The sequence below is a fragment of the Vidua macroura genome, chromosome Z, assembly GCF_024509145.1.
Source record: "Vidua macroura isolate BioBank_ID:100142 chromosome Z, ASM2450914v1, whole genome shotgun sequence".
Lineage (NCBI taxonomy): Eukaryota > Metazoa > Chordata > Aves > Passeriformes > Viduidae > Vidua > Vidua macroura.
In genome coordinates, this window is record NC_071611.1 from 2,783,441 (window position 1) to 2,810,731 (window position 27,291).

A 27,291-nucleotide genomic window follows, 5' to 3' on the forward strand; every position below is an offset into this window, starting at 1 on the left:
GGCTCTGCACAACTCCTGACCGGAGGGGACAGCCGGGGGGAGAGTCGGGCTCTGCTCCCAGGGAACAGGGACAGGACAGGCAGCAGCCTGCAGCTGTGCCAGGGTGGGTTTAGATTGAGTATTATGAAAGTTTCTTGACCTGGAGAGTTTTCTTGCCCTACCACAGGCTTCCCAGGGCAGTGGTGAAGTCCTCATCCTTGGATTAAAAAGTCCTGTGGATGTGGATGTGGGTGGGCTTGGTAGTGCTGGGCAAAGGGATCTTGGAGGGCTCGATGATCTTGGAGGGCTTTTGCAACCTAAGCAATTCTATGATTCCATGAAACCTTCCCAAAGTATTCCTGAAGCTCCGAACCGGGCGGGCAGGGTACTGCAGGTGGCGTGGGCACGGCTGTGCAGCCGCGGGCCGAGCTGCTCCCGCTGCGCTCCGTCTTTTCCTCGGGGAAGCGGCGCGGCTCAGCGGGATCGGCCGTCACGGATGGGCTTGTCCCCACGGCGCGCTGGGGCCGAGCCTCCCTTCCCCGCCGGTCCCACCCGCCTGCCACAGCACGTCCCGCTCCTCGACCCGCGGGCATCCCGGGGCGGGAGCACCCGTGCGTGGGAGGAGACTCCGCGGGGCGGGCCGGGCCGGGCCGGGCAGGGAGCGGCGGAGCGCGGCGGCGGCGGCAGCAGGATGCGGGAGGCGCGGTTCAGGGACAACTTCTGGGTGAGTGGGAGCACGGCGGGACCGGGACAGCGGGGGCAGAGGCAGCCGGAGCCGGGGGGGGCACAGCTGGAGGTGGAGGGATCACTGCTCTCTGCTTAGAGTTGGCTCCAAAGCCAACGGTGGTGGTCGTGGGGTGACTTTGCTGAATGCTCTGGGTCGATAGAAAACTGCCACAGGTTGCCCAGAGCAGCTGTGGCTGCTCCATCTCTGGAAGTGTCTAAGGCCAGGTTGGACAGGGCTTGGAGCAACCTGGGATAGCGGAAGGTGTTCCTGCCCGTGGCTGGAGATGGAATGAAATGTGCTTTAAGGTCCCTTACAACCCAAGCAATTCTGGGATTCTGTGATCCCCAGCAGGCACTGCCCACCATGAATGCCTTGAGAGTTGTGGCTTTACAGCCTGCTCCACGCAGCCAAAATAATCCCAGCAAGTGACCGCTGCCTTGCTGGATGAAGTCAGTGTCAGGCTGAAGGGTTTGATACCATTAATTTGCCATCGGTGAACTACTTGAAGACACCTTGGCGAAAAATGTTGAGCTAATCCTGGACTAGGAGCAAGTCACTCAGTGTGGTGCTGCTGCCAGCTGTTGAGCCATGGAGGAAAACCCACAGTTCGGGGAAAACCACAATTTATTCTTTCCAGTCTGAATTATGCTTTTATAAAAGGAGAAGTGCAGGAAACCCACATATCTGCTGCAAAGCTTAAGCTCTGTGGCTACTCAGTTCCTCTTGTGGTGGATCTTCATTCTAGGTATTGGCAACCAGGAAGTAAATTACTGCAATTGGTCCTTTCGGGCTGAAAATCTTCATCTGTAAATGGTGCTTGGGGTTTCCCAGGTGTTGCCTGGAAGCAGCTCCCATCATGTAGGATGTGGGAGAGAAGCACAGGCCCCAGGGAGAGCTGGCACCAGGTTTGGGGCTCCTGAGTGTTGAGGAGTAAGTGCAGAGCCTCACCCAGCATCATTAACGAGGTAACTGGCATAGCGTTGTCAAATACATAAATCCCACTCAGGTGTCAAACCTGCTGTGGAGAATAAAGCCAACTTTGCATCTGGCAGCTGCTTCCCAGCTGTTTGTTACACCGAAGTTTTCCACAGTGCTCCCTTTGCTTTGCAGACGTGCAGAGGGGAGGTTTTGAGGGGGGTGGCAGCACCCCCTGGGCTGGAGGAACAAGTGTCATGCCAGAAGGGCTGAGTGGGCAGGGTTTGTTGTGCCTCAGTGGCACATTGGATTGGAGAAGAGCTTCTCAAGGGCTGACTTTGGCTGACTTGGGCTGTTTCTGCCCGGTTTGTTCCTCTCCAGCAGTGGTGTGGTGCTTTTTGAAGGAGGATTCTGGAGGAGGGGGCTCAGTGGGAGAGAGAACCAGGACAGGAGCAGCCTCCAGCTCCCAAGACAAGGAGGATCTGGGGTGTTGCATGGGGCACTCCTCCCTGCTTGACCACTTCTACTGCGAACATGGCTATTTTCTGAATAATCCCTGGTTCTTGCTGAGCTCCAAACCACTGGTGCTGCCACGGATTTTTCCTGGGCTTTGTCCTTTCTGGAACCTGTGTGCTCCAAGGCCCCTCACCAAGGAAATGTGCCTGAGGCAGGCAGCTGGGGTGGAGGTTGGGTGGGAACGTGATGGATGTGACTCAGTGGAGAGACTGAGGCCCTTCTGCGGTCATTGGGCCCATGGAAAAGGCAGGTACCACCCCAAGCAGCTGCCACACCACGTACTGGTGACTGTGCATCAGCTGTGAGGGCTGAGGAGGAGGGGTGAATGAGGATAGGAAGGAAAAAAGCCAAATCAAGATGAAGTGTGGAGGGCTGCACATCCAGCTTCCACCTGCTGCTGAGTGCTGTGAGTGGGCAAGCACTTCCTCCTGCAATTTTCCTCTTAGATTGCTTTGCGTAAGGCAAAAATAGAAGGAGAAGTCTTTGCTGAAGCAAGTGATTTCTTAGAGTCATAGAAGAAGCATTGAGCAGTTTGGGTTAGGAAAGACCTTACAAACCATCTAGTCCACCACCAAGGTCAGGGACACCTTCCACGAGACCAGGTTGCCCTATGCTCTGTCCAACCTGGCTTGGAATACTTCCAGGGATGGTGTAGCCACAGCTTGTGTGGGTAATCTGTGCTGGTGTTTTAATACCCTCAGTCATAAACAATCCAAACAATTACTTCCCTGTATTTAATATGAATCTCCCGTCTTTTTGTTTAAAACCATCATTTCTTGTCCTACCACTACAAAGAGCTTGGCAAGGCACAACTTTTGTCTTCTGAAGGTTCTTCACCTGTCAGACAAGGTGAGACCAAGAGGGCCATTGTGGCATGATGCTGGGCAGGTGGCAGATGCTGCCACACGTTGTTCTTTAGTGGTGATGCTAGCTCAGCTTCAGATCTGCTGGTCCAACAAAATGTCCACATCTTCCCCCCCCAAGTTAACTCATCATTCCATCCTACCTGCAGAATCCCTAAATACCGGAGAAAATGTATGTTACTCTGGTGGGAGCAAGTTTCTCAGTGGTTAGGACAGCCTGATGAGAAGGAGGATTCTTTGGGAGTGCTCCAGGGGAAGTATGCTCCAACTGATGGGACAAAGTTTTAAAAAATGTGCAAACACTTAAAACCTAGGCCAGTTTTGGTATTGGATCTTCCAGGTTTGAACTGTGACTGGTTGTGAGTGATGACCTCCAAATTTCTTTGTGGGGATACAATAGTAAGGGTGAGGATGGTGAGGCCCTGGCACAGGGTGCCCACAGCAGCTGTGGCTGCCCTTGGATTCCTGGAAGTATCCCAGGCCAGGTTGGACAGGGCTTGGAGCAACAGGGACAGTGGAAAGTGTCCCTGCCCCTGGCAGGGCGTGGAATGGGATGAGGTTTAAGGTCTCTTCCAACCCAAACCATTCTTGGATTCTGTGATTGTAGGCTAAGGTGCAGCCCAGCCTTTGCTCTGTTGGGATAGCAGGACTGTGCTTCCAGCCTCACCTGGGGACTGATTTAGTTTTAAACCCCAGCAGTTCTGGTTCCTTCGATGGGTGCTGTGTCTGCGTCTGCACTGGCTCCTGTTCCCTGCTGGAGCTGATGATGTGATATTCCTGATGTGCCCTGTCGGGAAAACACAGGCCCACTTGGCTCTCTGCACTGAAGTTTGCTTATGCTGTCAGGTCTGAAGACAAGATGATGAATTTTCTTGAATAAAGATGTTTGCTCCCTGGCACCCCACTGCAGCTCCTGCTTGCTCAGGGACTGAAGTCCAGACATGCCTGAAGCAGAACAATTTTTGCCCTGAGTGCTCTGACTCCCATGTCACTCACTACCACAGGCCTGTGAGGGAGCTGTGCAAAAACAAAAATACCCCAAAGCTTGTGTTTGTTCGCCCTTGCCCTGCCTGTAGTGATTGCCAAGAGTTGGGCAAGCCTGACAGTTTGTTTTCATTTGTTTTTGCAATCTGCTCTTCTTCTTTCACTATGTGAGGTCTTTTCTTTCACTTTTTTTTTTTCACTTTCTTAGTACATGCCTTGTTTTCCACAAGCTTGTTCTCGCACATATTTCAGGTAACCCAACAGCCTTGGGTCTTACCAGTGCACTTTGTTGTTGTAAAACCATATGGTAAAAATAGAAATGACAGTAATGTTAAGAACCACTCTAATTCTGATCTGTGAGCTAAACAGAGTGAAATTTTGGTCATTTTGCCTTCATGAGGCAGCGCTCTGCTCCCTGCAGTGGTTTTATAGCGGTGCTGCTGAAACAACCTGTGGCTGGGGGGATGCAGCCCTGGGTTCCTGGGTTTATTCCCTGGCTGCTGACTGATAGTGGCTGTTTCACTTCCCCTTCCCCCTGCTTGTCCTTCTCTAAATGGGCACTGGCTTGGTGGAACTCAGCAGTGGCATTGTGAAATCCCCAGGTCCTTGTCTCAAAGGAACAAGGTGGGATTTGTGGGAAGAAGTTGCATGAAGGCGGAACAGCCCGTTGCTTTTGGTGCCTGTGGAACGAGCAGGGAAGGTGCTGGCATAGGGGAAGGGAGCTTCAAATGGAAAATTACTAATCAAAAAAGCTGCTTTTTGCAGGACGCTGGTCCCAGGTGGGTGGATTTGCAGCGAGGCCTTTTCCTCCCGGCAATGAGTTGTGTCTGTCCTGTTGTGCCCTCCTGGTTGTGGGGTGGGGAGGAGCTGCAGCCTTGTGCAGCCTCTCCTCACCCTGCTCCCCTGCAGGCACCAGCGTAAAGCGCTTCTCCTGTCTCAGTAACTTCTGCGGACCCTGAGCGATTTTGAGGCTGCGCTGACTGTCAGCAAGGACAGCACGGCCAGCTACAGTGTTTCCAGCTACTAAAATAGTCACCAGCCTCTGGTGTGTTCCTCTAAGCAGGCTGAGGAAACACACTCAGAGTTGGAAAAAATACAGATCTTTCTAGAGGTGGTCCGTGAACATGCGCAGTGCCCCAAACCTTTCGGTTTGGGAAGGTTGGGACAGACAGGTGGAGGGCAGGAAGGCTCTGCAGAGGGGTCTGGACAGGCTGGATCCATGGGGTGAGGTCAGTGGTGTGAGGGGCAGCGAGTGCCAGATCTTGTGCTCGTGTCACCCAACCCCTGCAGCTCCAGGCTGGGACAGAGGGGCTGGAAAGGGAAAGGGCCCTTAGGGAAAGGCCCTGGGGGTGCTGGTGCCAGTGGCTGGGCATGAGCCCAGGGTGCCCAGGCAAGAGGCCAGTGGCCCCTGGGCTGTCCCAGCCAGGCTGTGACACAGCCCCAGTCCCTGTGCTGGCACTGCTGAGGCACCTCCAGTGCTGGGGACAGCTCTGGGCCCTCAGGACAAGAGAGACACTGAGGGGCTGGAGCGTGTCCAGGGCAGGGAACGGAGCTGGGAAGGGGCTGGAGCCCCAGGAGAAACTGAGGGAGCTGGGAAGGGGCTCAGCCTGGAGAAAAGGAGGCTCAGGGGGGACCTTGTGGCTCTGCACAGCTCCTGACAGGAGGGGACAGCCGGGGGGGTCGGGCTCTGCTCCAGGGAACAGGGACAGGAGGAGAGGGAACGGCCTCAAGTTGCACCAGGAGAAGTTTAGATTGAGTATTAGGGAAAAATTCTTCATGGCAAGCGTTATTAATCCTAGAAACAGGCTGCCCAGGGTAGTGATGTAGTCTCCATCCCCAGAGGCATTTAAAAACCATGTGAATGTGGCACTTGGAGATATGGGTTAGTGGTGGGGTGGGCAATGCTGGGGCGTGCTTGGATTTAATGGTCTTAGAGGACTTTTCTAATTGAAACATTTCTCCACTGTCATTTTCTTCACAGGGTGTGTGTCTGCAGGGGTTTTCCGTGTAAATTGGGGTAGGAGATGGAAGCGTCAAGCTCAGCAGCTTGCTGTGACTCAGACGGGATCATGACGTGCTTTCCTGTCCCCAGCTGAGCCTTTTAGCTCCACTTTTGGCTGAAAAGTGTAACCAAACCCCAAAACATCACAAGCAGTGCACAAATTCCTTCTCGTTATTGAGTCCATTGGGTGCAAATCCAGGCAGCAGATGAGGAAGGGGGAGTTGCATGTCCTGTGAGCTTGGGAAACATCAGGTGCTGCTTTGTCACCTTGAAATCATCTGTGTGCAGTTTCCATGGGCTGTCCTCTAAATAGCACGTGGGCTCAGAGCTGTGCCCAGCAGGGAGGACCAGGACAGATGTGTGCTACAGAGTGGCAGGAGAGATCCTCACACTCTGTTTGGGCCGGGTTTGGTGCAGCCCCCCATCCTTCATACTTGCCTTTGGGTTAGTTTATTACTGTTTTAAATCATCTTCCCTGTGCCCATGGCTCTGTGCTTGCCGTGCTGCACTTCTTTTTCCATTGCTGTTGCCAGCCCTACCTTTGCAGTCACAGAATCCCAGAATGGTTTGGGTTGAAAGAGATCTTCAAGACCATCCAATTCCACCCCCTGCCATGGGCAAGGACACTTTCCACTAGCCCAGGTTGCTCCAAGCCCCATCCAGCCTGGCCTTGGACACTCCCAGGGATCCAGAGGCAGCCACAGCTGCTGTGGGCACCCTGTGCCAGGGCCTGCCCACCCTCACAGGGAACAATTCCTTCCCAATATCCCATCTGTGCCTGCCCTCTGGCAGTGGAAGCCATTCCCTGTGTCCTGCCCCCCATCTCGTTGTCCCCAGTCCCTGTGCAGCTCTCCTGGAGCCCTTTGAGGCCCTGGCAGAGGCTCTGAGCTCTCCCTGGAGCCTTCTCCAGGCTGAACACCCCCAGTCATGCTGGTCCTTTTGACTCTTTCTGTGCCAAACCTGCCCAGAAGGTTTCTGCAAAGGCTGATTGGACACCATACAACCCTGCCCATCTCCATCTGGGCCGGGAGTTCCCCCCATGGAAAACTCACATGGAAGAATTTAAAAGCCATATAAACGTGGCACTCAGGGATGTGGGTAGGTGAATGGTTTGGCAGTGCTGGGGAACATTTAGACTCGATGAGCTCAGAGGGTTTTTCCAACTTAAACAACTGTGTGATTCTGTGTTTCATGTAACACCTTGCACCCTGAGGTCTGGTCCTCCCTTGGGTGCTTAGGAAACACACATGTGCTGGAATTAAATCCTTCTACTGTGGGAGGAAGAGTGATAAAGCAAGGAGCTTAGTGCACACTATTGATGGGTACTCCCAGTTTTCCCCTTGACCCTTCTGCCTGGCACAGAGACCCCCGAAGTGCCAGGCAGCAGAGCAGGATGCAGGAGCCTCCGGGTGCCCCTGGACGTGCAGCGATGGGGCTCTGACCCTCCCTCCTGCCTGGGCTTGCAATGGCCAGCAGTTGTGCTTTGCATCCATTTTGTTTCCTTTGAAAGTGGGGATAACCTCATTTTGGAGGGACATTTGTACTTTGTAAAGGAAGTTTGGTTTCTGCTTAGGTCCTGTCTTCCCATGCAAAGCTGACCTGGGGTACCTGTGGATTTTCTGCCAGTCCCACTCCACCACATCTCCCCTTCACTTCTTGCTTTCTGGTCACTGACAGTCAAGTACTTGAATAGGGAATTCCACTTAATTAAATGGTTCCTTTATCACACATACCATCCCTGTTCCTTCTTTATTGCACCAGGAATAAATTCTTGAGACATCCCCTCTTCTGCTGCCCACACTGTTATGCCAGATCTCTGCATACTCTTGTCCTGGCTTTGAACCATTTCCTGAATCTCTCCATCCTGCCACTATCCTCTTCAGATTTCTTGATAACCTTTTGTGACTTTTGTTTCCTGTTGCTGAGTTTCATACCTGCTCCTACTATTGCTCCCTTTTCTGCAGCCATGCATAGGAATGGGGAAAGAATGGGGTAGAGTAAGTCAGCCTACATCATTTCTGCATCTTCTTGTTTCTTTTTCTTTTTCTTTTTCTTTTTCTTTTTCTTTTTCTTTTTCTTTTTCTTTTTCTTTTTCTTTTTCTTTTTCTTTTTCTTTTTCTTTTTCTTTTTCTTTTTCTTTTTCTTTTTCTTTCTTTTTATTTTTCCTTTTTCTTTTTCCTTTTAATTTCTTTTTTCTTTTTCTTTTTCTTTTTCTTTTTCTTTTTCTTTTTCTTTTTCTTTTTCTTTTTCTTTTTCTTTTTCTTTTTTCTCTTCCTTTTTCTTTTTTCTCTTCCTTTTTCTTTCCTTTTTCTTTTTTTGTACAAGCATCTGTGCAATATATGTTTTTAAGGAACAATTTGGAAGACAATGACCCTTCAGAAGTCTATGGCAAGTGTGAGTGGCATAGATGCACCTTGTCTCAAATTGCCACCATTGTTCTCATTCTGGAGTGTCTCCCACCCCTAAAATAAAAGATTTTATTTCATAAAGAGGCACTTGCACGCTTGCTCCCACTGAGCCATGGCCTGTGCAAACGCCTCAGGCGGTGGTAGTGGCCATGGATTGCACTGACAAGGACATGACTCCTGTTCCTCTGTTTTCAGAGCACAGATCTGACCAGCACAGTTGGCTACGACAGCATCATTCAGCATCTGAATGATGGCAGGAAGAACTGCAAAGAGTTTGAAGACTTTCTGAAGGAAAGGTAGGGAGCTGCCTCTGACAACAGATTGGGTTGAGCCAGGTCCTTCTCCTGGTATTCCCAGTTTGATTTCTGCCATGTTTAACTGATGTTAAAATGCTGGCCCATGAAGTTCACCTTGCTGTTTGACTTGCAGAAGGTCAGGTTAGAAGGTCTTGGCCTAGGAGAGCCATGGCTTTGTCCTGTTTTTGTCTCTGTATATTATGAACACCCCACAGATTCAGTGTTAAGAAGTGGTGGGGTTAGGTACTGCCATTATTAATCAGAGGAGATGACATAAGTAGAGATTCTGTGGCTGCAAAAACAGCTGTGATGATCTGGCCATGTATTTTACCTTTATGGTTCACCCAGTTAGCAGTGGCTAAATATGAAGAGCATTGTAGAACACTGTACATTGAATTAATGTCATTTTGGTAATGACAGCTGGAGAGAACCAAGCTCTGACTGCACGACTCGGTACAGAGCATCCTGGAACAAACAAAATGGGGATGAACAGGAGGAGAACTGCACCTAAAAGTGTCTAATGCACCTACCTCTGTTAAGGCTGTAATCCCATGTTCCAGGAAAATTTGGACCTTCCACATGAGGAAGTGGACCCAGAGAACCAAGTCTCACTCATCCATGACAATGCAGAGTGCCAAAAGCCTCTTCTACACCCTGTGCCCTCTTTAGTCTTGAAGGAGGTGTAGATTGCCACTGAAGTGTCTGGCCAGGAGGAGATCAGAGGGGCTGGGCCTGGATTTGCTGCTCTCTGGACTTGGCCCAGTTGTCCAGCACTGCTGTTACACAGTTCCAGCTATGGAGAATGTGCCTGCTGGATGTTTTGTCTCAAAGAAAGTTCATGGGAATGTTGTTAGGTATTAAAAAAAAAAAAACAAAACAAACAAACAACCATCTATAATACATTTTTTTTTTCAATTTCTCTATTAGCTTCTGGAGTTTTTAGAGTTAAGGTAGGTGAATTTCATTGCCAGACTTCAGAAATCAACCACACAGGGGTGTCCATCTGTGTCAGTAGTTAAGGCATTTTAGAAAGTTATTTGTTTTATCCAGTAGATGTTCTAATGGCAGCCTCTAGCAGTACTTGTTCCTTTCTGCTGTCCACATGGAGAGAACTACATTTGACCAAGCAATTCCATACCTGGTTGTCTGTAGTGATTTCAAAGCAGCTGCAAAGAACTGGTTATTCTTATACTGCAGCACAGGAGCTCTCTTTTCCTCCTTCCTTTCTTCCAAGAGGGGGAGATAATGTGCTCTCTCAAAGATGTTATTTATGTCACCTCATGAGATCTGGTCTCTTTTTCAGGTGCTCTCCCTAAGGATTAGTGCCAAGTACAGAGAGTACTTACTGCCAGACATTGGCAGAGGGCAGGGCTAGATGGGATATTGGGAAGGAATTCTTGGCTGTGAGGGTGGTGGGACCCTCTCTGGCACAGGTTTTCCAGAGCAGCTGTGGCTGCCCCATCCTGGAAGTGCCCAAGGCCAGGTTGGACAGGGCTTGGAGCAACCTGGGGTAGTGGAAGGTGTCCCTGCCCATGGCAGAGGGTAGAACTGGATAAGCTTTTCAGGTCCCTTCCAACCCAAACCAATCAATGATTTCTCTCTTTGATGTCTCTCTTTCCTCAACAGAGCAATTATAGAAGAAAAATATGGCAAGGAGCTCATTAACTTGTCGAAGAAGAAGCCCTGTGGGCAGACAGAGCTGAAGTAAGTTCACAGTTGCTTTTATGGGTGTCCCTGAAGCAGTAAAGGAGGAAGAGAAGGAAGGAAGCTGTGAGACAAACCAGAATTGAAACGTGACCGAGACATTCAGAAGATGAGCTGAAATCATTCTCATGAATGAGCAGTGCCCAGGTTCTGATTGGCTTTGAGTTGGAGCCCACCAAATTCCCCTTAGCCACAGATTGACCAAAGCACTGTAGATGCTCGGGGGGGTGAGGGCTGGTGGGTCAGCAGAAAGCTGGGGATCATGAGACCTCGGGGATGAACAAAACCTGGACAGGTTTTGTAGCCAGAGGGAAGTATAGGTACTTCCTTGACTCAAACCATGCACATCTTTAGAGCCCAGCATGCTGTGGCCAACACGGCTTGCTCCATTTCCTAAGTGACCCTCAGTGCCTTCTGCTTCCTCCTTTATTTCTGTACTTTATACATGCCCTGGTCATTTACTTACTTTACTTGCATATTGAGGTGTCACTTAAAATGTTTCTGCCATCTTTACTGTGCAATATTAATAGGGAGAAAAGCTGCCTATTTTTCCAACCACTGGCAAATGCACCGTGTTGAAATTGTTCCAAATGATGGTTTTAGGAGGTTGCCGGAAACATTTGTCGGGAAACTTTGAATCTTTAATAGCATCCAGTGCTCAGAAAGATGTAAAGTAGGTGTCAAACCAGGTGAACTGTGTTGTACCTGCTGAGAGGGGGAAAAGCTGGAGGTACTAAGAGGGTGAATAAATGTGCTTTGAGGTACTTTGGCCATTGTTGAGTGAGTTCTGTTTTGGAAGAGGTGCTCTGCTGTGCCTGACTGTGCTTCTCCACCCTTTGTAATGCCCTGCTGGTGTTTTTCAGCACGCTGAAGAGATCCCTCGATGTTTTCAAGCAACGTAAGTAATTCTTAGTGTTTGCCAGGACACTTGGCAGTGCTAAAGCCTGAAGGCAACTGCTTGGGAAGAAAATAGCAGAGAAATCTCTAAAGCTGTGCAGTGCTGAGGCCAGGCAAAGGCTGTACTGCTGCTGGCCTGGTACATCCCAGTGTGTGGGTTTTGGGACAGAGTGATCCAGGACATGTGTGGGACAGGAGACCCACAGGGCATCATTTTGGGATCTCTTGGGCTTTGGGTTCTGGCTGCAGCTCAAGGTCATATTTATATTGTGCATAGGAAGCTGTGCACGGGAAGCTTATCTGGAGTTTGTTGGACAGGCTTCTCCTCTTCACAGAGACACTGTAACTCATACCTTGAACCTGGGACAGCTCTGGGCCCTCAGGACAAGAGAGACACTGAGGGGCTGGAGCGTGTCCAGGGCAGGGAACAGAGCTGGGAAGGGGCTGGAGCCCCAGGAGAAACTGAGGGAGCTGGGAAGGGGCTCAGCCTGGAGAAAAGGAGGCTCAGGGGGGACCTTGTGGCTCTGCACAGCTCCTGACAGGAGGGGACAGCCGGGGGGGCTGGGCTCTGCTCCCAGGGAACAGGGACAGGAGGAGAGGGAACGGCCTCAGGCTGGGCCAGAACAGGTTTAGATTGGATATTAGGGAAATTTTCTCATGGAAAAAGTTGTCCAGCCCTGACACAGCTGCCCAGGGCAGTGGGGGAGTCCCCATCCCCAGAGCGATTAAAAAACCATATGGATGTGGCACCTGGGGCCATGAGTTAGTGGTGGCCTTGGCAGTGCTAGGAGAATGGTTGAACTTGAGGATCTTAGGAGGGCTTTTCCAGCCTAAATGATTATGTGATTCTAACTGGAGCATCTCAAAGACGGTGCTTTGGCCACCGTACATTGTCATGTGTCACATCCTGCCATGGCACCATCAGATGGCACCCGGAGGGTGAGCACTCTGCTATCCTGTGCCCAGTCCATCCCTTGCCCTATCCAGGTTTCTTTGCTGCCCCTGTGGACCTCCCTAACACGGCTCTGCCCTCACCGCTGCTGACAATTCACAGCTGTGGGTTTGGAGCAGCTTTGGGGGTTGAGTCAGGAGCTGCCATTTGGCTCCGCTCCCTTGGTGGATCCTGGATTGGTGTTTCACAGTGTGGCTGCTCGCCTGCAGCCAGAGGAGCCTGAGGTTGTTTTTTGTCATTTTTTTCTGTTGCCTGCTGGCCTGGGGCAATGCAGTGTGTTGAAACATGCCTACATTTACCTGCGTGAGGGGGAGAGTTTTCTCAAACTGGGGAGCAGGTCCCAGCAGGACTGATCCTTACCCTGGTGAGCACTGCTTGGAGGCTGCTTCAAACAAGCCGGAGCCTTCTCACATTTCTGAAGGGGGACGTGTGGTGTGCTCTAAGTTGACTTGAGATACAGTCTCTTCAGGAATATATATAGATATAAAAATACTGAATTTGTTTTCTCTTTGTAGAGATAGACAACGTGGGACAAGGTCACATCCAGCTGGCGCAAACCCTTCGGGAGGAAGCAAAGAAGATGGAGGATTTCAGGGAAAAGCAAAAGCTGCATCGGAAAAAGGTCGGGCACCGCGGGGGGGATGTGCCTTCCTGCAGGGTGTTGATCCTGCCCCAGCAAGGGGCTGATCCCGGTGCTGTCTCATGCCATGTCCCAGCCCCTGCCACGCCCCCACTGCCTGTGCTGCTGGGAAGTACTGAGCTCCTTCCTATGTGTTGTAACTGTGTTGAACTGTGTAGTAACCTCCAGCTTCCTTCTTCTCACTTCCACATCTTCTTTGTGTGTGTTTTGGGGCCAGCCACAGCACTGGAATGTTTTTAAAGCATTTGTTTATAGTGCTCTATGATCTCCATAGGGGCTGCTAAAATGGCCAAGCCTTTTAACTTCTTCTGGTTTGAGATTCCTTTGTCTGGAAAACCAGGGAAAACTGCTAAAACCAGGGACTGGTTTGGACCTAGCAGAGGGGAGTGGGCTTTCCAGTTTTGCCAGAGTCTGTGGAGGTGATACTGTACTATATATTGCTAGGATTTAGTTTGTAGAGCACCTTTGCCTACACAAAGGCTACAACTACCAACAATTCAAGGCTTGGAAAGAAGCACAAAACAATGAGTTTTGTGAAGATGATTTGGGTAGATGAAGGTCTTTAAACGCATCTCAGTGTGGTCTGTGGCTCTTCCTCTTCTGAGACACAGTGTGTCCTGGAGCTTTGGTGGTCAGTGATGTGCTGACCCAAGGTCTGTTGCCTTCACAGATAGAGCTGATAATGGAGGCGATTCACAAAAACAGGAATCTTCAGTACAAGAAGACCATGGAGGTAAAGCAAATGTGCTTCTGTTTCTTGCCATGTGGGTTTGATGCTGCTCACACACACCCACACAGAGCATTAGGACAGGCTTAAATGAGAGGGGTTTCCACCTCTGCTGTGACTCTTGACCCTGTGTCTGTGTGAGTGGTGTGCAGGGTGTGCTCAGAAGCAGAGGAGAGCATGCCGAAGACATGGCCAGTGGTAGCCTTGCAGGGTTGGATACAAATGGTTTAGAATCAGAGAATTATTCAGGTTGGAAAAGCCTCTAAGATGCTTGAGTCCAACCATTTGCCCAGCACTGCCAAGCCTACCACTACCCCTTCTCCCCAAGTGCCACATCCACACCTTTTCTGAGCACTGCTGTGGATGGTGACTGCACCACTGCCCAGGGCATGAAAACCCTTTCTTTGAAGAAGTTTCTCTGAATATGTACTCTAAACCTCCTCTGATGCAACTTGAGGCCACTTCCTCTCCTCTTGTCCCTTGTTCCCTGGGAGCAGAGCCCAACGCCCCCTCCTGTCAGAGAGCTGTGCAGAGCCACAAGGTCCCCCCTGAACCTCCTTTTCTCCAGGCTGAGCCCCTTTCCCAGCTCCCTCAGCTGCTTCTCATCAAACTTGTGCTCCTGCCTGTTCCCCAGCCCATCTCTGGACATGGCCTCCATTGCCAGAAGCTTTTCACCCCAATCCAAGAGCAGCCTGCCTTGCAAGGCTTTCCCCAAGCTGCAGGGCACCTTCTGTGCTGCTCCCTGCTCTGCAGGCAGCCTGCTCCCTCGCAGGCTGAGCTTTTCCCCGAGGCGTGGCTGCACCTGGCTGTTTGGTGTCTGTGCTAGGCCAAGCGTCTGTACGAGCAGCGCTGCCGGGACAAGGACGAGGCGGAGCAGGCTGTGCACCGCAACGCCAGCCTGGTCACGCAGAAGCAGCAGGAGAAGGTATGGGAGGGGAAAGGGATGGATGTCTTTTCCTTGCAGCCCTCGTGCCCCACGGCTCTTGTCCCGGCTCTGGGTTTTGGGGTGAGGTGGGGAGGCTGGTGGTGCTCCCCAGTGGGGCTGCAGGGCCATTGGTGATGCACCCAGCCTCTTCTCCACCTTCCTTGTCTCTCCTGTTTTTGGCAGCTGTTCCTGAAGTTGGCTCAGACAAAATCAGCACTGGAGGATACTGGTGAGTGTGGAAAGGTCGTGTTGGGAGGGCGAGGGGAGTGTTTCTAGGGGCAGGGGGTTGAGAAGCCCTGGTGTGGTTCGTGGGTGAGCTCCAGGTCTTAGGTTAGGCATGACTCCTTGGAAACACACGCCCAAGATAGCAGCAGTGGCCAATGTCCCTGCAGAAGCCTGCATGAGCCCGCCAAAGCTATATCCTTCTGCTTTATCCCTGATCTCCCACCCTTTCCAGCCTTTTCCCCAGCCCTAGAATTACCTCCTAGTGAAGGGATTTTTTAAATGAATGTTAATCATGGAATCACAGAATCATAAAGTGATTTAGGTTGGAAGGGACCTTAAAGGTCATCTCATTCCAACCCCTCTGCCATGGTCTGAGACACCTTCAGCCAAAATATGATTTGTCTCTCAGACAGGAGTTACCAGCAGAGTGTGACCACAATGGAGAAGATCCGGGACGAGTGGCAGAACGAGCACATCAAAGCTTGCGAGGTAAATGCCCCTAAACACCTGCACATGACAGCCTGGTCCTCTGGGTTTGCAATCCTGCCTGCAGGGCTCAGGGACAGTGCAGATTTGCTGGTTTTGTATTCCCCTGGCAGTGAAGCAGCAGGATGTATTGCAGCTAACCCTGTGTGTGTGTGTCTCAAGCATGGCTTCTGGATTCAAGGCCCCACTGCTTCAAGGTTTCTGCTCTTATTTTATTATTTTTATTTTTCCACCACCTTCTAAAATTGACAGAGTCGAGGTAGTGACATATTTTGCCCACTACCTGCTTGCAAGTGTGGCATGGCTGTCATCTTGAACAGCTGTGGTCACCTCTGTATGCTCAGTAACCCCAGGCCAGTATGTCCTGGGGCCTCATCAACACTTTTGTTGCTCAGAAGGCTGTCTGAAACTCTGGAAGACTTTACATAACTTTTCAGCAGAGGCTGGTGGTGGCTGGGGATGCAGGTGAAGCCATCTCCACATGCATACTGTGCCAAGAGCCCTTCACCTTGTGTCTCACAGACCATGCAGTAGCGTGGGAACCCTTCTGAGTGGGTATATCAGCCTGAAGCAGACTGCCTCAGAGGGAAGTGGTCCAGCAGGGATTTCCAGCGCACACTGGGGAATTCCAGACTGGTAGCAAGAGGGCTGAGCAGCAGCTCTGCTGCTGGCCTGTGATCTGTGACCGAGGAATGGACAGAGACTGCAAAGACAGATTTTATCCCAGATCTGCTTCAGGCTTGCAACCAGCTTTCCCATTCCCAGCTGTGCTGATCCCTTCCAAGTTACCTCTCTTCAGGCTGCTATTCTAATTTTCCATTTGAACTGAATTTTCTGTCTGTTTTGTGTGGTGTGCGTGGGTGTCTCTGTGCTGGTGTGCTTTTGGTGCCTTCTCTGGAAGCCTCTAAGATGGGGACTCGGTTTAGTGGTGGCTTGGCAGTGCTGGGTTAGTGGTTGGACTCTGAGACAGCTTTTCCAACCCTAATGATTCTGTGCTGGGGAGTGGAAAGCAGCAGTTTCACTTTTGCAGATGGATGATGTGGAAGTTTTCCTCTCCGTGTGTTGCAAAGGTCATAAGTGGTAACAAGTGTGGATGTTCATGGAAATGTGTAAAAGCATGTGAAATTGAGGTGTACCAGACAGCAGATTTCAAAAGGGTTTAAACTTGCTTGGAAAAGGGCTAGGCAGGAAAGAAACAGAAACGCCTCTGTTTTCATACATCCCCAGTGGCTTTTTTTTATTGCTCCACATCTGGAACATGGAAATGTTAAAAAAAACATCTGCGTGTGGCACCTGGGGGAATGTGTTAGTGGTGGCCTTGGCAGTGCAGCAGTAATTGTGGGATTTGATGATCTCAGAGGGCTTTTCCAATCTACGTGATTCTGTGTTTTAAGGTTACCTGCTTAAGGGAAGTGGGCTGGGACCACAGGAACACAGGATACCTTGGGAACCTGTACTGCCTTTAGGAAGCTGGCTTGGTCTCCCCAGGGGCAGAAATGTGCTGGGCGATCCCCTCCACATTAGTCTTGCAGATTTTCCAAGCTTAGCACTTACCTTTGAATTACCTGGTTGCATAGAGGGGTTATTTCTCCTCTGGACAAGCCGGAGGACTCATGGCTTCCTTAGTTTCCTGCAGAAGACCAACACCAACTGCTCCTGGCAGTTAGCTTTGCTGTGGCACATGGGGGTGAGAAGCAATCAGGACAAAAGAGATTTGCCCTCGTTTTGAAGATGTTATGGGCAGTTTTGTCTGTGTTGTTTCAGTTCTTTGAGACTCAGGAGTGTGAGCGGATCAACTATTTCCGTAATGCCCTCTGGCTCCACGTCAACCAGCTGTCCCTGGGCTGTGTCCAGAATGATGAGGTACCTCAACTGAAAACCTTCGTTTTTCTGTGTAGGAAGCAAAGCCCAATTTGTTTTCCTGGGCACTAAGCTGTGTTACATCTGGGTTGGGCTGAGGCCCAGGATTAACCACAGACACCAGCATGAGTGGGCAAGCAGAAGGATTGGCCAAAACTCTTGCAAATGGGGTTTCCTCTGGGATTTCCACATTTTTTGAGGGTGGTGAGGCCCTGGCACAGGGTGCCCAGAGAAGATGTGGTTGTCCCATCCCTGGAAATGTCCAAGGCTAGGTTGGATGGGGCTTGGAGCAATCTGATCTAGTGGAAGGTGTCCCTGCCCATGGCAAGGGATGGAATGGGAAGAACTTTAAAGTTCCTTTCCAATCCAAACTACTCTGGGAATCTGTGATTCCCCTGACACTGAAGCCTGAGTGACACTGAAGTGTGAGTACTGGGTTTTCACCCTATGTGTGGCAAGCAATTGGGAAAAAGCATTGGTTTTTTACCTGATGTATACAAAAGCACTTTATTTCCCTTTTGCAGAAATATGAGGAAATCCGCAAGAGTTTAGAAATGTGCAGCATTGAGAAGGATGTTGACTTTTTCGTAAATTTACGCAAAACTGGAAGTTTGGCTCCAGGTAAGAGCTTAGTAGAATCTCAGAAAGTAGTGCTGACTGCTCTGTACTCCTCATGGAGCTGGCTGCTCTGGTCAGCATCATTTTGTGGGCAGAAAACACTCATTTTGCATTTCATTCACTGCCTTGCAGCACTAGTCTCTGCCACTTTTGACAGCCCCTGGAGATCGTAGTCTCAATTTTTTTTTAGCTTCCTGTCAGGCATTTTCTCAGAGAGTGGAAAGACTTAGCAGCTGAATGCTGGTATAGCAAGTATTTTATGTCTGTAAGAGGCTTGTACATCTCTACTGTCAACTTCTCCTAGCTCCTGTTGTTTATGAAAACTACTATAATGCCCAGAGAAATGTGACTCCTGCGAGAAGTCCAGCTCCTGTGCCTATATCAAGGTAAGGTGTGTAACATGTACATCTGCAATTTTTATTGCAGATGATGCTCGCTCCCCCAGAACAGGCATATTTTGTTCCTTTCAGTCTATTGGAAGCTTGACTTAAGGGTATTAGAGGAAAATATTTGCTTGCATGGCTCTTGGTGTGACCTGTCACCAAGACAGGTGAGAGGAGGAGATCTGAGGAGAGTTAAAAGCATTTGTGGGTGGAGCGAGGAAGAGCAGAGCTGGATTCACTCTCGCGGGACAGAAGCTGGGCAGGGAGGACACAGGGAAGGATTTTTCTGTCGGGGGCAAGATGTTGACTGGGGCCAAGACTCATGCTAAGGATGAATTGCCACTTTGGCTGCCACACTGAGAGAGGAGTCATGTCCAATTATGGCTTCCTGATGCCTCACTCTGGGCAAAGGCATGTGTAAAGACATGGCTCACTTGGAATTTTTCCCTGAGTCAGTGCTCTCTGGCTATTTTTTCCTCTTCTCCACTGTGTCAGGTTCAATTCCTGTGTTTGCCAAGTGGGCTGTGGGTGGTGAGCCCACCGAGACTTGCCTTGTCAGGTCTCCATAAAGCCCAGGCTGGCCAGACCTCCTTCTCTCCCACCAGCTCCGGGCGGGGGCAGCTGGGGGGTGCAGAACCAGGGCAAAGGGAGTCCCTTAGCCTCGCAGATCCTCAGCTCTGTGTTTCCTTCTGTGCAGGAGGGGACCCCTGCCCACCCCGACCAGTGCACCAGGTGAGTTACTGCTTCATGGGCTTTCTGGCCATGGGAGCTGTCACTTCAGCCCTTGCCCAAAGTCCCTTTCCAGCTCCCTTGGACCCCCTTTAGGCACTGGAAGGAACTCTAAGGTCTCCTTGGAGCCTTCTCTTCTCCAAGTGAACACCCCCAGCTCTCCCAGCCTGGCTTGAGCCTCATTCACTCTGGCATCCCATCCCTTTAACATGGATGGCCAGTGTGTGGTGCTTCTGCTCTGTGTAAAGCCACATAATGAGCACTTCTCATGGGAAACCTGAGGGGATTTTTTGTGCTCTGTGTTTCAGGGGAGCCTGATTATGCCACAGTTGATGGCTACAGCTTGGTACATTTCTAACAGTCACAGTAAGTACCCACTTTTGATGAAATGAGGCTTAAAAGAAAGAGAGTGAGGAATTTTTTACCTGGGCAGATAGTAATATGACAAGGGGGAAAGGTTTATACTAAAAGAGGGTAGATTTAGATCAGCTAGAAAGGAGAAATTCTTCCCTGTGAGGGTGGTGAGGCCCTGGCTCAGGCTGCCCAGACAAGCTGCAACTGCCCTATCCCTGGAAGTGTTCCAGGCCAGGTTGGATGGGGCTTGGAGCAATCTGGCATAGTGGAAGGTGGTTGGAATTAGATGGTCCTGATAGTCCATTCCAGCCTAAACCATTCTGGGATTCTGAAAGAAAGGATTAATATCAGATGAATCTACACAGAGGAGGGACAGTGGAGAAAGATAGGCCATTGGTTAAGGAATGACATTTTGAGGTGACTGGAAGTGATGCACCTGTCAGCCCTCCCATCGCTTGTCTGAGCTCTAGCTGTGGTTTAGACACTGTTGATCCTGTTCTCTAGGTTTTCCAGAAGGCAGAAGACACTGTTGGTCTGACCAGCGTGGCAGAGATGGTGTTTTCATTTATTCCCAGACACACAGAGCTGAAGTGCTTCTGCTTTTCAAGAGAATATTTGAGGACTCCAATAATTATTTGTACATTCAGAAAGCGCTTACTAAAAATCTATGCCTTTGATCAGCAAATTCCTTGGATGGATCTTCACACTCCCAGGAAGAAAAAGACCAGACACAGGCATGATCTGTGTCAGAAGGTGGTTTTGATTTGAAGTTCTTCTAAAGTGTGGCCATCTAGAAAATCTGGGGCCTCCCAGTCTCTATATAACTAAGAAGTTGTATGTGCTGAGAGGAGTGCTGCACGATGCTTTGGGCTCGCTGGCTTGTCTTCAGGGTATGTGCATCCCTCTCGGATCTCAGGTTTTGCCTGTTCCTAAAGGCTCTTGCCTGTACCTAAAGTCTTTCATTAGTGGGGATTAAACTTGTCATTTAGGTCAAATTTTACTCATATCTCTCAGAAATCTTACTTAGAGGGCGCCAGCAGTTGCACTGCATATCTGGCTTAGGTGTAGCTGTGTTTCATGCTTAACTGCTGACACTGGAAGCTGATCTGCATCCCCCCAGGGAGGGACTGTGTCACATCCAACCTGCTGGGAGGTCCCAGGAAGGAGCTGAAGGAATTTATTCAACTCTGCCAACCACCTCTCTGATGAGGGTCTTGTGGGCTTTTAGGTTTTAGGTTTATCTAGTTGCCCCTGGTAAGGTCTAGAGACCAGGCTGGATGGAGCCTGGAGCAACCTGGTGTAGTGGAAGGTGTCTCTACCTATAGCAGGGAGTTGGAACTGATGCCTTTTTGGGACTACCTAAAAACAGAGGCCAGACAAAATTAAGGGAATAAAAAGCAGTTATATTTATTGAAGGGCCTTCAGGTACTTTTTGGGCAGACAAAGCACCCCCCCCCCCCCCAGGGGCTACACCCAAAAAAAAAAATGGGCAGTGGGTCACAGATTTTCATATTTTTGTAAGTTTGGTCTGTTTGCATATTGGGGGTTAATCTTCCAGTTACAGCTTCAGGTAATAAAGTTATTTACCCCAAGTTTGCTGCCCCTCAATTCACTTTTGTTTACATTTCTCGGGGCCTGAGACGGTGAGGTGTACTTGATTCCAAGGCCTAGAGAGGAATTGTTTAGACTGACCAAAATGGGAAAGCAGTAGCTAACACTTCGTATGGAGTTTAGAGTTACACCCTAAAGAATTGCAGGATTACAAATATATGAAAAATACAAAAGCTAACATCTTAAGGCATCAAGAACTAGGTGGTCTTTAAGGTCCCTCCCAACCCAAACCATCCCGGGGATTCTCTGATTCTGTGATTTAATTAACCTCTGTGATTCTCTAAACTTTGGACTTCTTCTGACTATGCACCACTGGAAAGAAACCTATCTGCTATTGGAGCCATGAAACTTGTTTTTCTGACCACATCTCCTGAAAGCTCCTGCCCTTGTTGCTACCACATATATAGATATGATAATGGCTTTGATTCAGAAGCTTACGTGCCTGGGGGCTGCTGGTCTCTCTGATGTCCCTGTGTGCAGTGCTGCTTCACTGCTCCTTGCTGCCTTATTTCACTGGATACAGGGACACAGGACATGGGGATAAACACAGTTTACCTGTCTAAACCTGGTGCCAGGTCACTAACCTGGAGCAACAGGATTTGTTGTTTTTATGATGTTTTTCAAGTTGAATCTGCATGGCTTCAGCAAGTGCCTCAGCCCACCAGTCCTTGGGGTTTTTACTGGATTTATTTGTGTGGGGAAGATGACATTGAGCTCTAACATCTGCCCTGCTGCCTCACAGTGAGCTGTGCAGAGTGCACATGGCAAGGGATCAGCTATCCTATTTATTTCTGAAAGACCAAGGATACAACTACTCTTCTGAAGGAGCCTGCTGTAGTCTTAGTTCTATAAATATATATTTAAAAAAATAAGTTCTGAGTCTTGTGTTCTGGATATGCATTCTTTTTTAAAGTTGTCGTGTTCACTTTTTGTTGGGGATGGGTTTGGGATCCATGCAAAGCATCCTAGTCTCTCCTGGATGGAAACCTACAAGATCACATCCTTGCTCAGCCTTTATTTCAGTCCTTGCTCAATACCAACACAGTAGTGGGAGAAAACACCCCAAAAGAGAATGGCATGAGAAGTGCTTATGATTAGCCGTGAGCTGCAGACCAGGCAGGGCTGTTTGCCCTGGAAGAGTGTCTGCTCTGCAGAAGCTTGCATGGTTTCTTTTCTGGGATTTTTCCACTGACTGAGCACAATAGATGCTGTTTGGCTTTTCTGGATGTAGAGGTGCCCAGTGAGGCTAAAACTTCGCTTGCACATTTACTAAAAGCACAGGAGTAATCCCAAAATCAGGATGCTGGGGAAGGTTTCCCCCTACACCCATGTACGGTTTACCTTTCCCATAGGTACTACAAATTCCGGGTTACACTAGTAACGTAAAGACTTCTCAAGCCCTAGGTACAAGGTCCCACGGAGAGAACAGTGCCTGTTCAAGGCCATTAACGGGACTGTGATGTGTTCTGCAAAGTGCCGCGGGGGGGGCTCATCCTCCTGGGCATTGGGAAAAGTCACTCCTGCTCGTCGTGGGGCTTGGGCCCTGCTCCAGCTGCTCCGGGTGCCAGGGCAGGGCTCTGAGGGACAGCAGTTCCTTGTCGGGGGCTGAGCCAGCATTCCTGCTGGGCTGGAGGTGTCTCACGCCCTGGGGCAGATGGAAGTGACCTCATACTCCCCATCTAGCGGGGGCTTGGCTTCTTACCCCAAATTCCCTGTGGCAGAAGCTTGGGCTGGCCCTCTGGACGGTCTTTGAGTCCCTGTAGCAGTCTCTGGTTCGCTACAGACTCTCTGTGAGTCCCTCTGCGCAGTCTGTGGGTTCCTACAGCAGTCTGTGTGTCCCCGTGGGAGGTCTGTTTGTCCCTGTGTCAGCCCCTATGGATGGTCTGTATGTCCCTGTGGATGATCTCTGGGTTCCTACAGCAGTCTGTGTGTCCCCGTGGGAGGTCTGTTTGTCCCTGTGTCAGCCCCTATGGATGGTCTGTATGTCCCTGTGGATGATCTCTGGGTCCCTATAGTGGGCCCTGGTCACCCATGGAGTGTCTCAGTCCCTGCGGATAACCTGTGGGTCCCTAGGGCTGCTTTCTGCATCCCTACAGCAGACGCCACTCACTTAGGGATGGTCTGTGGGGTCCCCACAGATACTTTGTGTGTCCCCAGGGACACTGTGAGTCCCTGTGGATGCTCTGTGTGTCCCCATGGACACTTTGTGGATGCTCTGTGTGTCCCTAGGGACACTTTGTGAGTCCCTGTGGATGCTCTGTGTGTGTCCCCAAGGACACTTTGTGTGTCCCTGTGGATGCTCTGTGTGTCCCTAGGGACACTTTGTGAGTCCCTGTGGATGCTCTGTGTGTGTCCCCAAGGACACTTTGTGTGTCCCTGTGGATGCTCTGTGTGTCCCCAGGAACACTTTGTGAGTCCCTGTGGATGCTCTGTGTGTCCCCAGGAACACTTTGTGAGTCCCTGTGGATGCTCTGTGTGTCCCCAGGAACACTTTGTGAGTCCCTGTGGATGCTCTGTGAGTCCCTGTGGATGCTCTGTGTGTGTCCCCAAGGACACTTTGTGAGTCCCTGTGGATGGTCTGTGAGTCCCTGTGGACGCTTTGTGTGTCCCTGTGGATGCTCTGTGTGTCCCCAGGGACACTTTGTGAGTCCCTGTGGGTGCTCTGTGTGTCCCTGTGGATGCTCTGTGTGTCCCCAAGGACACTTTGTGAGTCCCTGTGGATGCTCTGTGTGTCCCCATGGACACTTTGTGGATGCTCTGTGTGTCCCTAGGGACACTTTGTGAGTCCCTGTGGATGCTCTGTGTGTGTCCCTAGGGACACTTTGTGAGTCCCTGTGGATGCTCTGTGTGTCCCTGTGGATGCTCTGTGTGTGTCCCCAAGGACACTTTGTGAGTCCCTGTGGATGCTCTGTGAGTCCCTGTGGATGCTCTGTGTGTCCCCAGGGACACTTTGTGAGTCCCTGTGGATGCTCTGTGAGTCCCTGTGGATGCTCTGTGTGTCCCCAGGGATACTTTGTGAGTCCCTGTGGACGCTCTGTGTGTCCCCATGGATGGGCTGTCACTTGCCATGGCTGCTCTGTGTGTCCCCGTGGATACTGTGTCCCTATGGACACTTTGTGTGTCCCCATGGGTGCTCTACGTGTCCCCATGGATGGGATGCTCAGTGCCACCCCGTGGATGGCCTGTGTGTCCCCGTGGATGGTCTAAGTGTCCCTGTGGATTGTCTGTGTGTCCATATGGAGTTTCGGTGGCTCCCTGTGGATGGTCTAAGTGTCCCACAGATGCTCTGTGTGTCCCGATGAGTGTCTGTCTGTCCCGATGAGTGTCTGTCTGTCCCCATGAGTATCTGTCTGTCCCCAAGGAGTGTCTGTGTGTCCCCGCGGAGCGTCTGTGTGTCCCCATGAGTGTCTGTCTGTCCCCATGCGTGCCTGTCCGTCCCTATGAGTGTCCGTCCGTCCCCATGAGTGTCTGTCTGTCCCCAAGGAGTATCTGTGTGTCCCCATGAGTGTCTGTCCGTCCCCATGCGTTTCTGTCCCCATACGTCTCTGTGTCCCCATGAGTGTCTGTCCGTCCCTATGAGTGTCTGCACATCCCCAAGGAGTGTCTGTGTGTCCCCATGAGTGTCTCTGTGTCCCCATGAGTGTCTGTCCGTCCCTATGAGTGTCTGCACATCCCCAAGGAGTGTCTGTGTGTCCCCATGAGTGTCTCTGTGTCCCCATGAGTGTCTGTCCGTCCCTATGAGTGTCTGCACATCCCCAAGGAGTGTCTGTGTGTCCCCATGAGTGTCTGTGTGTCCCCATGAGTGTCTGTCCGTCCCCACCGCTGCCCTCAGCCCCCTCAGCTCCCTCACCCCGCCCCGTCCCGCCCTCACGGCCGCGGCCCCGCCCCACCCCGGCCGCGCCCTGTGATTGGTGGGCGCTGCGGGGGCGTGTCCCGCCGCCCATCGCGCCCTGTGATTGGCCGGCGCGGCGGGGGCGTGTCCCGCCGCCCGTCCCTGCGCGGCCGGTGCCGCCTCAGCGCGGGGCCCGGGGCCATGGCCGAGGCCGTGCGACCCCCGCGCCGCGCCCGCACCCGCCCCAAGGTAACGCCGCGGCGAGGGGGGCTCGGGGCGTCCTCCAGGGGCGCGGGGCCGAGGGAGCGACCCGCGTGTGGGGTTGGCCGCACCAGGCCGTGTTTACATCCGTGTTTGTGCGGCCTCTAATGGTGGAGGGTGGAGAGTGGGGGAGCGTGTGTTGGTGATGTTGTTGTGGGCTTTTCTTTTTTTTTTTTTTTTTTTTTTTTTTTTTTTTTGTTCCGTGAAAAGATCTCTGCTGCTTCCTGCTGTTCTGGACTCCGTATCCACGGTTTTTTAGTGTGAGGGTTGTGACAGGCCTTGTGCTGTAGCAGGATGTCAGACAGGGTTTTTATGATGTTGTCGTACGGCTTCCTCAGGAAGCCCTGTGGGAGAGCTGGGGGAATTGTGCAGCAGTGGAGCTTACCTGCATTTACAGTGTTTTACTGTAGTGGGGGGAGACAGTCCTACAGACGGAGCTGGGGCTGTTCAGCTGCACAAGAGAAGGCTCCAGGGAGAGCTCAGAGCCCCTGCCAGGGCCTCAAGGGGCTCCAGGAGAGCTGCACAGGGACTGGGGACAAGGCATGCAGGGACAGCACACAGGCAATGGCTTCCACTGCCAGAGGGCAGGCACAGGTGGGAGATTGGGAACTGGGAATTGCTGGCTGGGAGGGTGGGCAGGCCCTGGCACAGGGTGCCCAGAGCAGCTGTGGCTGCCCCTGGATCCCTGGAAGTGCCCAAAGCCAGGCTGGACGGGGTTTGGAGCACCCTGGGATAGTGGAAGGTGTCCTGCCCATGGCAGGGGATGGAATTGGATGGTCTTAAGTTGCCTTCTGGCCCAGATCATTCAGTGATTCTGTGATACTCCATCTTGTCTGCGTTTGGTTTTGAAATGCTGAGAGCATGATGCGGTGTGTAACACATGATAGTGCTGCCTCTTCATAAGTTGGTGCTGCAACTTATGTTTTTAAGTATCACTCTTCCTAGGTTTTTATCCTGTTTTGAATGTGTTCCTTATTGATGATATTAGTACTGGCAGCTTTCTGAAGGCTTTATTTTCTTTACACAGAATGTTTGTGGGAATGATCTGAACTACCTGACATAGTGGAAATGTTTTCCTTGGTTTCTTAACCTCTTTCTTGTTGTCCCTGTGGACAACTAAACCATATAGAGCAAGGACATTGAAGTCACGACTGTCAAAGCTCTTTGAAAACACTGAATTAATTGACCAGTGTTCTGTAAAACCAGGGTTAAATCTAAGTGTCAAGTGTGGGTGTGCTTCGTGAATGGAGGGCAAGTAAAGATTGCAGGGAAAAGCAATCCCAGAAGAATTACTGTGCCGTTGTTTTGGTTTCGATTCAGCCCCCTGGCGGGTGCAAGGCAGTCAAACCTTCAAACTGCTGCCTAAGAGAATTGGTTCCCTGCAGGAAGGTGGTGAGTCATGGATGACACTGCTGATTCATTAAAGGACATGTGTGTGGTGACTCCAGTCCTTAGCCATCCCTTCCAGGTGAAATTCACTGTGAAACAATTCACTGGAGGTGTCACATGTGAGAACTCCGAATTCTCCAGTGCTACTCATGGCCCATTTCTGGTATTTCTGTTGCTATCACCTCTGCTAATACCCGGGCGTGCCCGAGGATGCAGCTTGCCGGTCAGTCACATTAAGGACTTTTCTATTCCCATGCCACAGAAAAAGCTGTAATGTAATCCTTTGAAAAGCTGGAATTCTTGTGAGCTGAGAGAAAGGCTGGCTCAGCTGCAGAGCTGCCAAGTGGTGGAATGGAGCCCAGGGCTTTCTGACAATAGTAGCCCCGAAGTTAAACTTGTGCAGCACCAGCAGCATCAGGCATGGCCAAGGGTAATGAGCAAGTGCCATTCTCCCGTCCCTGGGAGTGTTCCAGGCCAGGTTGGATGGCACTTGGGGTGACCTGGTCTAGTGGAAGTGTCCCTGCCTATGGAAGGGCATAGGCTTTAAGGTCCCCTCCAACCCAAACCATTCTGGGATTCTTTCATATGTGACTTAAGCAGAATTTTCCTCTGTGTTAGTTCAGAACTTGATTTCTCTCATTCTTTTCCAGACGAAATCTCTTTTAATGATTATGACCTTTTTTTTTTTTTTTTTTTTTTTTGCCTAGGAAATTGAGAACTGAAAGGCACATCATAAATTTTAAAAACAGCTGGGTCTGGGAGGGATGCAGGTTGATACTGAGAGATAAAGGGAGTTTATTCTGTATGAGGACTGCAAGAGGAAATGTTGACATTGTAGAGGGGAGAGGACCAGCATGTGTTTGTGAAGTATGTGGATCAATACACTGTATAAATATGATTTAGTGATACAGCATCCTGTGGAAATTATTGACTTTGAGGTAATTGTCAGGGAATGCTTATTATGACAAGTCCTGGCTTCAAGAATTGCACTGATGTATTTTTAGCCTC

The 27,291-nt window shown here is 50.7% G+C and overlaps 2 protein-coding genes across 2 annotated transcripts in view; both read left to right on the top strand.

Annotated features, from left to right (window-relative positions):
• Positions 1-656: 656 nt before the first annotated feature.
• Positions 657-21,673, top strand: PSTPIP2 (proline-serine-threonine phosphatase interacting protein 2). Its single transcript, XM_054004228.1, has 15 exons — positions 657-703; positions 8,590-8,690; positions 10,317-10,394; positions 11,258-11,292; positions 12,759-12,865; positions 13,554-13,616; positions 14,437-14,535; positions 14,719-14,764; positions 15,170-15,249; positions 17,011-17,109; positions 17,631-17,727; positions 18,029-18,110; positions 18,805-18,839; positions 19,145-19,202; positions 19,695-21,673. The coding sequence occupies exons 1-14, from the start codon at positions 671-673 to the stop codon at positions 19,192-19,194; spliced, it is 1,005 nt and encodes a 334-aa protein (XP_053860203.1). The 5' UTR covers positions 657-670; the 3' UTR covers positions 19,195-19,202; positions 19,695-21,673.
• Positions 21,674-24,807: 3,134 nt separating this feature from the next.
• EPG5 (ectopic P-granules 5 autophagy tethering factor) overlaps positions 24,808-27,291 on the top strand; it is a 54,636-nt gene continuing 52,152 nt past the window's right edge. The window contains exon 1 of the mRNA XM_054002394.1: positions 24,808-24,882. Within this exon, the coding sequence (XP_053858369.1) occupies positions 24,835-24,882 (48 nt within the window). The 5' untranslated portion in view covers positions 24,808-24,834. The remainder of the gene's footprint in view (positions 24,883-27,291) is intronic.

Coding starts and splice junctions, on each gene's coding strand:
- PSTPIP2 (XM_054004228.1), top strand. CDS start 671: ATGCGGGAGGCGCGGTTCAGGGACAACTTCTGG. Junction 8,691..10,316: donor GAAGACTTTCTGAAGGAAAG/GTAGGGAGCTGC, acceptor TTTCCTCAACAG/AGCAATTATAGAAGAAAAAT. Junction 14,536..14,718: donor CGCAGAAGCAGCAGGAGAAG/GTATGGGAGGGG, acceptor TGTTTTTGGCAG/CTGTTCCTGAAGTTGGCTCA.